Raw genomic sequence first — 12,720 nt, 5'->3', positions numbered from 1 at the left:
AGATTTTACAAAAAAACATATAAAGTGTAACTTTTCAATGTATTTGTTATGTATTTATTAAAGTAAAATATTTAAAAACTTCTACTAATACTAATACATTAACTTAACTCTTTAAAAACATGTATACTAATTTAATCAAAACTCTCTACATAGAGCTTTGACTTTTACAACAATGGAGAATTTGTAACTATAACTAAGGCATGGAGAAACAATTATGATAATACAAGCCACACAAAGAATGTGCACCAAAGAGTAAGGGAAACTGCAGCACAAGAATAAGTTGCTAACATGATAACTGAGCATTCACCTTCACCACCTCCAAATAATTGAACCATTGTACCTGACATATGTATATATACAGAATTCAATTATTTGATAAATACATATACATATATATGGCATGGCAAGACTTGAATGTTCAAGTATGATACTTACTCATGGCTACTGCAGGAGGAAGAGCAAATTGAAGTAGTAGAAGAAATTGATATAATGGATCATGGTGGATCAAGCCAAAATGAGTAGCACCTTTAACAATTCCTATACCTATTGCTGGCAAGGCAATAAATCTAACTATAGTAATCCCAATAACAAGTGGAAGTTGCTTTCTTACTCCCTCTAAACCTGAAAATTAAAACATCAAATTATTTTAGTTTATACATATCATAACATTTATCTACAATAGAGATGAAATGACATTATTGTTGCTTACCCTTAACAAGATTTGCACCGACCAACAAGGTCATTGCTGGAATTGCTGCATCCCTGCAAACCAACAAGAGATTACAATCGAATCATTAGTTCAACTGGTAAATTACTAGTTGAACCGACTAACCTGGTCATAATTAAATAAATATAAAGAGGCTCGAACACTTTATATATATATACTTACCCCAACATGACTAAAGAATCTTGAATCACAAAAAGAGGTGCATTTTCATCAACTAATACTTTTCGAAATTGAGGAACAATTCCAATTATTAAACCAATTATCTGCATAATGAGGAATTGTATATGTCTTTGTTTAGGTAGTAGAACTAAAAATATACTAATTATATATATATTATATGCTTTATTTACGCATAGTTGAGACAATGAAAGAACAAATAGACACCAGTGACATACCGTTCCAATTGTTGCTGGTGCAAATAGTACCTTCAAATTGATCTTTTCTGCTAATACCTTTATCTGATTCCTAATTTTTTGCTTTGTTGATGATATCTGTAAAATTAAACTCTTCAATATGTAAGATCATAATTTCTATCACATTTATTTCAACAATCCATACCAAATTTTCTTTTAATTTGTATCCGATTCATCTCTAACCTAAAGTGTATATAAGATTTTATTAAAGTAGTAGCATTATGTGATGTATATCATCCTTGTTAAATAGTCGTTAATCATTGTCAGTGCATGCAAATTAAACTCGTATAAGTATATATAACTATTATCTAAGAACTTATGTTAATAAAGTACCTTTGCTATTTGTTGGTGAGACACTACAGATTCAATTTCAAGTTGCTTCACATGATCATTAGTTTGTGATTTGTCGTCAACAGTGATCAATTTTGAAGGGTTTTCTGAATCAATATCATCATTTTCTGTTGCAATGATCACTGCTTTTACTTTTGAATCATCAACTGATGAAACCTTGCTTGAATATATGCGAACAATGTTGTATACATAAGACCAAATGTAAATGCTTCCTAGCTGGGGGGGGAAAATAAAAGAAAAGAAAAAGAAATAAACTTAGTGAAAATGGTTCAAAACAACTTAGAATTGCATAATGAGGCATAGTTATAGGAGGTTAATTTTGATGGATTGATATTGTAAAACATTTTAGTCGTTCAATATAAAAGATATTTATTTTTATTAATATGATGTTATATAATTGAATGGACTAATTTTATACATTGATAATATATTAAAATTAAAAAAAAAAATAAATAAGTCTTTGACTTTTTAATTTAAAAACACATAAATTTCTGACTAATTAAAAAACAAAAACGTCATTCATCTTCTAAAATACGAGATATTTAAGTTTTTCCATCCAAAATATATAAGGTCAAATAGGTCTTTCGAAGAGACTTAGATGTCTCACGTTTTAGAAATTAAATGATGTTTTTTTATTTTCAATTAGTAAAAGTCTTATTTGTCTTCAAGATAAAAAATCAAAGACTTATTTATTATTTTATTATATAATATAAAAAAAATTTCAAGTGTACTAAGTACACTAGTGTTTCAATAATTTTAATTGTTGATTTTAATTATAAAAAAATATATATATAATATATTAATTAAAATCAATGAATAAAATTATTAGAACACTATTGTTCCGATATATTTAAAAACTTTTCTATAATATATATTTGAATTATTTATTGAGCTAGGGACATACTGCCATTGAGAGAGAAGCATATGCTAATGCATTCTTTTTGCAAACATCCACATCTCCAAAAGAGTTGTTTCTTTTTTTACAGACAGCTGGAACTATAATAAGAGGTAAATTTCCCACATTCCCTGCACACAAATAAAATTGCTGTACTTTTAGGTAATTATTCCACTCTTGAATATTTTTTTTTGTTGGTATATGATTTTTATTTATATATATATATTTTTTTTTATTGGTTGTTTCCTTAAAAGAAAATCATTTGAATTTTCCTACCTGCAGCACAACAACCTAAGACAAGGCCATGAAGATGAAGAGGAACTCTGATTATTTTAATAAGTAACCATCCAAGAGCTGTTCCAATAAGAAATGTGAGAAGAACATTCACCGGCATGAACCACCTACATACATAATTCAAGAAAATATCAAAAGCTTGTTCAATCTAAAGAAAAATTTAATTTTTTAATGCTGTATAAAAATGTTGTACATGTATATTTAATTATATATTGTTACATCAGACAAAATATTTTTCTTTTAATTAAAGAAATAACCATAAAAATTAACAAATATAATTTGACAATTGTATAAAATAATTTATAAAATTAATGTATTAAAATTAAATTCACTGCCACTCTTTCAGTTTTTTTTTTTAACCAAAAATGACATAATTTGTAAAATATTTATTCAGATGTCACCCTTTTATCATGTTAGCACATGTTACAAAAAAAAAATAACGAGTGCTACCATAACGAAACAGTAACACATAGATAAGAAATGAAAAAAAATAATAAAAATAATGTCATCTAAAACAACAATAAAAAAAAAGTCTTCAAAAAATTGCCAAAAAAAAGGATGGAGGAAGGAAAAAAGACTTACAAAATAACGACGTTCTTTAAAGTTATGGTTTTTGCGAGGCTGCTACAAACAATAGCAGGCCCAAACACGTAAAATACCATCTGTGATGATCCACAAAATTTTATTCAATTATTTGCAAGTTTGAACTTAAAATAAATAAAAAATATGTTTAATTAAGTTAAGAAAAATAACGAATCGGTAAGTATAATTTATTATTTTTTGTCATTATATTTAGCTATCAACCCAATTTTTTTAGTCTAATAATTCGTCGACATACTTTTAACTTACACTTTAAACATTGATAATAAAGAGGAGTGTTAGGAGTCAGCAATTTTTGTGTTTTGTAACCATCAATTAGCTATCAATAATATTTTTAATAGTGTGAGATTAAATCCAATAATGTAGGATCATTCAAATTTTCTTTTGATGATTAATTGCTGGCCAACTTTTTAAAAAATTGCTGTCTCAAGACTCTTCCGATAACTAATTGCTGGCCACAAAATAATAAATTGTGTTAGTGTTTTAGCATTTTTCTTAAATTAAAATGATAATTAATAAGAAGAGAAAAGAAAGAAAGATCACATGATTCAAGTTTTTCCTGGCAGTATCCCCAAGTATACCAAAACGCTGAATGGCAAGAATTGTCCCAAGAGCAGTGATCAAAAGCACCTTTACAACTGGCATTAATGCAACCATGAAAAGGTTCCAGAACTCCATTTCTTCTTCTTCTTCTTCTTGGCTGATCCAAATGAAGTTTCAACTTCTCATATTAACATCACATAATGCCTAAGCTACGAAGAAACTAAGAAGAACTAATTTAATTAATTAGTTGAAAACTGAAAAAAATCAAAGAAATGAAGAATAAAACAGAACTCCATTATTATTATTATACCTGATATACTTTGTTTTCGGCCTGCACTTCAAAAGACTTGCTTAGCTTAGCTTGTATATATATAGTGTGTGAAAAAGTTACACACACACTTATACCCCACTATATCTCAAAAGTACATGACAAAACCAAATTGGCTCTTCTTACATACACCCAATTGCCCAACTTTCATTTATATAGCCAACACCAAAAAATAATAATTAAATAATCAATTATGGCGTCTCATCATACAAGAGTCTAAATAAAGTCATTTTTAAGAGAGTTACACGGATTAACCTACTCGATCTACCTGAGAAATAGGTATTACGATTTGTGTTTAATGGGACTTACCCGACTTTTTTTTTTTTTTTTTGATATTATCTATAAATCAGTAATTACCTTTATGTGGAGTAACTTTTCATATTATAAAGAAAGAAATATTCACTATCTACAGATAAAGATTTTAAAGTGATGATCAAATCATCATAATTCTCTCCTATATATATCATGTCGAACTCAAGTATTTTTTAACTTTATTTTAGATATAACTTACTTAAATCCTTGTTAATTTAAGCATCGAAATCTCTTGTATATATTTTCACCTGCTATTCTAGAGCTGACGTAAAATTATCTTAGACGTTTTTACCATTATCTCCAACCTTATCATTACTTAAGATCCAATAATCATCTACAATGAGTTATAAGTACACGCAAAATACTCTCTTTAATTAATTTTTTATGAAAGAGTGGGAATAAAAGTGAAATAAAATTATTAGAATGTTGACTATAAAATTTTTTGAAAATTAAGTTCACTAGATTATTCTAATAGTTAAAGAATCACTAGTAGATATTTTTTCAGACTTTTTACCATAAATGTATAATCCTTAATTAGGTTTAATCATTTCAATTCTAATAGATATTGATGAGACCATAAGTACCAACTAGTTAGGGTAACTTATTTAATATCAACAGTAAAAATAATGAATGGAAGTATTAATATCTAAATAATTAAAAGTAATTAATGAAGAGGAAGAGATAATTTGAGAATCAAACAAAGTATCAAAGTTATTAATGTGAAAAAAAAAAAAAAAGAACCGGGTACGTGGAAATGACAATTTAGTTGGCGCGGTTGCGTTAGACCACATGCACTTGCTAGTGGAATTCCAAAGCGGATAGAATAAAATAAATTAAGTAAAGGAAACACACGGTAAGTGTTAATTTCATACAAAAGATAGAGTAATGTTTTCCACTATTTACTCTTTCAATTCTAACCATTGTTTCCCTTCTTTCATTTTTCACCCCACACGTTACATCAAAGGGTTGATCTCTTCTTCATTCTTCTTTCTTCTCCACTACCACTCAAATATGAAATATCTTCCTTCTTAGTTTCTTCCATATCATGTCTCTTTTGTTATGTTTTGCAATGAATATTTCCTTTTAGGGTCAATTCTCTCTATATGGTAAATCTCGGCCACTACTGTGCACTCCATTTTAACTTTTTGCCTTTTATCTTTTAAATCCTAGAAATTAATTATAAACACACCATGTACCTTTTTTTTTTAATTAAATTAGCAAACCTTCGCCAAATTATTAAAAAAAAAATTGGTAAGATTTTTTACCAATGAATTTTTTACTGACGAATTTATATCCGTCGATAAAAGTGACAAAATCCGTCAATATATTTATCAGAAATATAGTTAAGAGTTGTGTTAATTAATTAATTAGTTGCAGAAAATCAACATCTATCAGATAATAGGTTTTATTTATTTAAGATAAGTCATGCATGCTATTTATAATATTTTTATTAATTCAGTTGACAATCTGATATTATTTTGATGATCATCCCTACTATACCAAATTTTAACAGTTATGTATTATTGTATTATATTGTATTGTTAGGTTTTCTAGTTCTGCCTGCCGCTGGCTTTATCCTATGCACAATTAGAATTATATTAGACAATATATTTAGGAACTTTACCGTATGTGTGGGATATAAAATAATTTATATGTCTATGTTTAATAATTTAAATTTTTGAAATAAATGATAATAATAATAATAATAATAATAATAATAATAATAATAATAATAATAATAATAATAATAGAGCACTTTCAAAACCTGGTGGAAAATGGACTGGAAAAATTGAGCTTATGTGTGGTTAGTAGCTCACAATTCATTTTAATTTGAACTATAATTATGTATTTATTTTTGCATTATATATTAAAAAAATTTCCAATGTAATAAATTTTCTTATAGAGGATGAATCTTTTTCTATAGTAGTAGTGCATATAACAATTTCTAAAAAGTAAAATAGAGGTGGCTTGTGGACTTGTGGTGTTAGTGTCTAATATATCAAGATTGATGCCCTTTGTCTACATTATTATTATTTAAGACATTTTTTTAAAAAAAAAATTTTCTGTGAAAAGGATTTCATTTGACAATGATGGTTGATCATGACTTAATCAATTGTCTTATCTCTTATTTATAAATAGAAAACGATGGGGACTAGTTAGCAAGATACACTACTTCGGTTAAATATGGCTAAGATGCTAAGGATATCTTACCTGAAATTCAGATTAAAGACTTAAATCCCTATAATACTTGCAAATGTGATATGGTCTGAAGGAATTGTTGAAGAGATCATCATTTATATGTGTCTGGAAAGGAGAAGTACTCCACCTAGAAAACACATTTATTCAATTATAAATTATAATATAATCACTTATTTTGAAAATTTATTAAATAATAAAAAATACATAAATAATTATATATATACAGATATATTTTTTGTTGTAAGATTTTTTTTAATTTTGCATGAATTTTTGAATAAATATTTTTTCATTTTGCCTTATACTAAATTTTTTTTATTAAAAAAAATCAAAATATTAAAATTTTAGATTATAAAAATTCTGAAAATATATCAAAAATTCACTTATTTCAAAATTTTTATTTGATAAATAGAGGTATGTAAATAATTATATTTTTATTGAAAATAAAGTTACTACACTTAAGATATGAAGTATTTCCTAACTAATAGTTATTATTTTTTATAATAAGGAGTGCAATCTATTTTATCTTTCTTATTTTTAAGATATAATTTGGTAAAACTTTTAAATTTTGAAATTAACTTATTAAAACTGACTTTTGAAAGATAATTTTAAAAAGGTTTAGGCATTTATGTTTGATAAGTTAAACTAAAAATAATAATATTCAATTAACACAAATAACAATAATTATATTTGATAAAATAATTTTTAAAATTTAAAAAGATTATAATAAACACAAATATAAAAATAAATTTAGATATTTATTAATATATAAATTTATATTAAACTTTTTATTTTGATAAACACAAATTAATTTTAAAAGACTTATCTTTTAGTACTTAAAAAATATCTCTAATTTTAAAAAATTACAAATACAAATATATAATCTTTTTTATTTATTAAACACAAAATAAAATACTTATATTTTTAAAAATACAATTTTTTTTTCACAAAATTTTACTAAACCAAATCTTCTTCTTTTACCAAGAATTCAAGTAGCAAAATATATATATACTCCAAAGAAATTATAATAGAAGAAGGGGATAACATCTTACTTGTTATGATTTCTGAGCTTCCCTCCTATGCTTTTTCTCTGTCCCTTCACCTTCCTTTTTTTTTTCTAGCCTCTTTTGCTTCCTTTATTTTCCATAGTTAACTATATATAGTTTGTATGTGTTGTAGCATTATTTAGGAGTACTTGGGACAAAAAAGAACTTGTTGTCTTATATCAATGATTTAGTGGAAGTTCTGAAAATTATCTATGAAATATATATAATTCAATTTCTTCATTTATTATAGGAATATTATTAGACACGAATGATTAATGTTGTTATGGTGCATCTATCTATCTCATGGTTGGTTAAGATGTGCATCACATAGCCTAATTATAATAACTTCAATATATTTCAGTTATTTGTAAGATTCATGCAAATTTTTTTTTAAGATAATTTATCTACCAATTTAAAATAGATTTAGTTACTTTGTTAATTTCTATATATAACTTTTTAAAATTTATAATTAAATTTTTATTTGTTTTTATTTTTAGGTCTCTATACTACTTTTAATTTTATAATTAGATCTTTATCATCAGTGTAAAAAATATTAGAGCTAATAGAATATTTTTTCACAAATAATTAACGATACCCATAATTGAAAATCTAATTAAATATTTGACCACATATTTTTTAGAAAGAATATTCTATTAATTTTAACGTTTTTAACATAAAAATACTTAATTATAAAATTAAAAATAATGTAAAAATCCAATTAAAGAAAATATAAAAATTTAATTATAAAATTTAATAAACCTATAAAAACTACCAAATAATTAAACCTCAAAAATAAACACTTATTTAATATCAGAAAGAGTAGTTAGAATTGTTATATATACACCGCTAATATACTTAGTTTTTTATCTTTAAAAAATAATATAAATTTAAAAGCTAATATACTTAGTTTTTTATCTTTAAAAAACATTTCTATATATATATATATATATATATATATATATATATATATATATATATATATTATTCCTGTGCCTTTTAATTTTTACTCATCATTATTCTAACTTGTATTGTCAATTTGTTAGTGTTGTCACTGACACAGCCTAGTGCCATGAAATTTATGAATGCAACTTCAACTCCAATCCTTATCTTTGTGACGGCGGTGTCTCACCCACCTTCACAGCCGCCGCAATTCTAAAAACATCTTTTTCATTACATATCATCACAACTCATTATTTTAGGGTAAATTCTAGCCTACCCTTTCTATAATAACATGTAATTTACCCTCTGTGACATGTCATCTTTTAATTGGTTGCTATGTTAACTATGGTTAAACTATTGGTAATTAAATTATAGCCCAAATGGGTGATTATGTAATTTACTAAAATATTAAAAATTCAGAAAAACTTCAGGAGGGCAGTTCCAGAACTGTTTTGCTAGAAAAGGGGAGTTGAGGGAAGGGCGAAAGCGAGTCAGCTGCTTGAGGGTGAGAACAAAGGTTGGGGACTGGGGGCACTAGTGAGTAAAATCTATCTTCTTGGTGTTATTATTGTTCTGCTTCTTTGTAGCCATTGAAGCTCAAGCTCTGAACTCTAAATGGGGATGATTGATAAAAATATAACTTTAGTTTTTAATGTTTATAGAAATTATATATTTATCCCTCTTATAAAAATATTTAATTACAAAATTACCCTACTTTAGTTAACATATTAACTCTTATTGAGTTAAATTAATTCAAACTAAAATTAAGCATCCAATTAAAACATACCACGTCACGAGGGATAATTTACATGTTGAAATAGAGGGGGTTGGGTAGAACTCACCTTATTTTAGTTATCTAATATGTATAATTGGTGATATAGAAGAATCTAATGTATAAATTGTTGTTCTTAAAACTTGTTTTATATATGTATTTTAAAGAAGTTATTTGCAATTTCTAGAGTTGAATTTAAAATCTCTTTGTTATAATGTAAAGTATTTCTTATATTGATTATAATTTTATTAAGGACTTAACTGGACACACATTCAACTCACTAATTAAAAATATAACTAACTTGTGTTTTAAGAATATATGTTAAGAGTATAATAATAAAAAAATAATCCGATTATCCGTTTTCGCTTACACTCCTAGAAAATAAATAAATACTAATACACTAGTAATAATAAATAGGGTTTGAAATGTATGTTTATTAACCTTTTAGATGAAGAATAATGCATGAGGTTCAAGAGATGCAACTTTGATTGGGAAGTAACGAAGAAGAAGTAGCTGTAATGGGTTGTTTGATTAATAAAGCACGTGCGTAATTGTTGGTGCGTGTTTGGTGCATGTATTGTCTCGTTCGGTATTATTGGCGCAAATACGTTTTTTGCACTTTCACGTATACTACCATTTATTAAGATTATTGTAATGCTGTTCATACACGTAACATGTCTTCCAATGAAATTCCAATCAGATAGAAAAAGAAATAGAGCATAATAATGTTTGTATTTGGACAAAAAGAAGATACTATCAAAGATCAGATAGAGTTGTTTAGTTTTGGATGAAGAGAAAGCTTATTTAATTCAAAATGTTATATAAATACTAAAAATAAGTTATTATATATTTATGTTTAAATACATGTATTGTTTAAATCAATTTTAGTGTATATTTTATATTTTAATATATATTTTATATTAATAATTAATTTAATGATTAATTTTTAATAACACATAGCACAATTGCGTTTAATTATATAGAATATTAGGACTCTCTTACTCTTGCTAAATCGTGACAATAGGGAGACCAATTGAGCTCATTTAGATTAGTCGAATAGTTAGTTCACTCGTCTAATTGAGTAAGTGTTGGGAATTTAAATTTCATTTTATACATTCAGCAATCCTAGACAACCAACAAAAAAAATAGAGAGGCCAATTGAAATTGGCGTAAATATTTGAAAAAGGAAAAGTATAGGAACAAGTGTTTAATCAGTCAAAAAATGAATAACTCAATTAATTATAATTATTAATAATTAATTTTAAATTTTTTAAATTTAAAAATAAAAAATTTAAAATTAATTAAATAAACTTAATTAAAACCTATAAAAACATTTTTCTTCTTTCCCACATTAACTTACCGGCCACCTCCAACAACCACACACGCTCCTCTTTCTCACTGTTAGGACCCTCTCTGCCCTTTTCATAAGAACACGACATTTTCGTCCAATCTAATTATTTGTCCATGGTGGATCTCTAGATACAACATGGTATCCTGCATTTGTGTATAATTTGCGTGTACCAAGATCTTCTTCATAAGCCCGAAGTGCAAGAAACTCATGACTAGGGTTGTTCAAATTCAAACCGATCTAAATTAAATTGCTCATCCAATCCAATTCAAACCGAAAACCGATTAAAATCGCATTAATTCGGATTTGATTGGATTCTATTTTTTGTAAACCGTTGGATCGGATTTCGGATATACTTTTCATAACCGATCCAATCCAATCCAAACCACAAAATGTACTATAATATTATTATTTTATTATTATATTTACAATTATACTTATAACATGTTCAATTTGTTATACATTTTTATATTATTCAGTGTTATTATTATTTAATAAATATTTTATGTTCAAAATGTTATTTATTTATTTATTTTAACTAACCTATAATTTTATTTCTATTATTATATTATAGTTTGCTTTTAAAGATATTGTTGAGACTTATTATTTATTGTTGATTATTTAAAATTTGATGTTAAGACTTGTTATATGTATTTAATTTTTTTAATTTACAAAACCGCAAATCCAATCCAATCCAATCCGCTTGAAATTCGATCGGATCGGATCGGATTTTTTTTTTAAGTCATCCAATCCAAACTGCACCGCAAGCAAAATTAGTGTTCGGATCGGATGAGTTTTTGACTTAAAACCGATCCACCACGAACACCCCTACTCATGATCCCACAGAATGGAAAGCTTGTCACATGCTTTCAACAATGCAGTAGCTATTTTCTTCCTCCTGTAATCACCAGTTAGTTTCAGAAATACACACTGTCAAATCGGTCAAATCGTGATTCCATCACATCCAATCTCCCTTCGAATCGGTCAAATCGTGATTTCATCACATTCAATCGGTCTCTGCCTTGCACTTAGTTCAGTTTCAGGAATTATTTAAGGAAAGAGTGGTAGAGTAAGAATTGTTCTTGAATAATTACAGAAATATAAAAAAAGATTCATTTAATATGAAAAAAAATTCTAATGCTTAACAAAAGAAATATTCTGTTATATTTTGACAAAAATAGTTAGATATCTATAAAATTAAAAAAAATTATGAAATTTTTAAAGAAATAAAGACATTCACATTTGTAATAAAAAATTCAAAAAATATATAAAAGAACATCCATTTAGTATGAAAAAAAAAACATTTTAATTCTTAACAGAAGAAATATTTATATATATTAACTTATTTTTATTAAGATGAGTTTCGAGATCTAACCCATTAAAAAATTGACAGAAGTTAGCTGAATCCCTCTTAATTCTCTAACAGAATTGTTTGAAAAAAGTATTACAATCGAGAGATGGAGAGAGCTTTCACATTATTAGGGTGGTAAACAAAGGAAAAATTCGTGTAACTTGCTAACAAAAACGACCAGGACGACGATGATAATAATTGTTATTATTACAAAATATTTTGTCAATTATTGAGAGCCTTTTTAATGCTCAAATTTTTTAAAATTTGTTTTCTTAAAGAAATGATTTTGTGTTTATTTGTGGAATGTTACTAAAATAGTATTTAAATATTTGTTAGAATGGTATATTTAAATACTTGAATTCATATTTTATTTAAATTAAAATGAATTTTTCTGTTTTTTTTTTTTAATTTATTTAACATTTATAAATAAATTATATCTTGTATTATGTTATACTGCATAAATGCACATACTATTTTTCCTATATTTTTTAGTTTCTTTTTTCCTATATTTTTTAGTTTCTAACGACTTACCAGTTTTTTTTTTTTTTTTTGTTCTAAAGAACAACTTGCCAATTAATCTACCAAAACATAGGAAAAAACTGCCA

The 12,720-nt window shown here is 25.9% G+C and overlaps 1 protein-coding gene across 6 annotated transcripts; it reads right to left on the bottom strand.

Moving 5' to 3' along the window:
• Positions 1 to 31: 31 nt before the first annotated feature.
• Positions 32 to 7,881, bottom strand: LOC130960471 (protein PIN-LIKES 3-like). 6 transcript variants are annotated; one of them, XM_057885868.1, is made up of 13 exons: positions 7,712 to 7,881; positions 6,675 to 6,789; positions 4,134 to 4,295; positions 3,824 to 3,980; positions 3,263 to 3,342; positions 2,663 to 2,787; positions 2,396 to 2,517; positions 1,474 to 1,707; positions 1,123 to 1,218; positions 890 to 990; positions 710 to 762; positions 436 to 621; positions 32 to 340 (listed from the first exon to the last, which is right to left on the bottom strand). In XM_057885868.1, the coding sequence occupies exons 4-13, from the start codon at positions 3,956 to 3,958 to the stop codon at positions 213 to 215; spliced, it is 1,260 nt and encodes a 419-aa protein (XP_057741851.1). In that variant the 5' UTR covers positions 3,959 to 3,980; positions 4,134 to 4,295; positions 6,675 to 6,789; positions 7,712 to 7,881; the 3' UTR covers positions 32 to 212. The 6 variants fall into 6 exon arrangements, with proteins under 6 accessions (XP_057741851.1, XP_057741853.1, XP_057741852.1 ...); XM_057885870.1 differs by lacking the exon at positions 4,134 to 4,295; XM_057885869.1 differs by lacking the exons at positions 6,675 to 6,789; positions 7,712 to 7,881 and having other exon boundaries at positions 3,824 to 4,032; positions 4,134 to 4,441.
• Positions 7,882 to 12,720: the final 4,839 nt, after the last annotated feature.

This window comes from Arachis stenosperma, chromosome 2 (genome assembly GCF_014773155.1).
Source record: "Arachis stenosperma cultivar V10309 chromosome 2, arast.V10309.gnm1.PFL2, whole genome shotgun sequence".
Taxonomy (NCBI): domain Eukaryota; kingdom Viridiplantae; phylum Streptophyta; class Magnoliopsida; order Fabales; family Fabaceae; genus Arachis; species Arachis stenosperma.
Note: the sequence above shows the minus strand (reverse complement) of the source record. Positions and strands in the feature narration are given on the sequence as shown.

Coding starts and splice junctions, on each gene's coding strand:
- LOC130960471 (XM_057885868.1), bottom strand. CDS start 3,958: ATGGAGTTCTGGAACCTTTTCATGGTTGCATTAATGCCAGTTGTAAAG. Junction 3,343..3,823: donor CCAGGAAAAACTTGAATCAT/GTGATCTTTCTT, acceptor GGATCATCACAG/ATGGTATTTTACGTGTTTGG. Junction 2,788..3,262: donor TTAAAGAACGTCGTTATTTT/GTAAGTCTTTTT, acceptor TTATGTATGTAG/GTGGTTCATGCCGGTGAATG.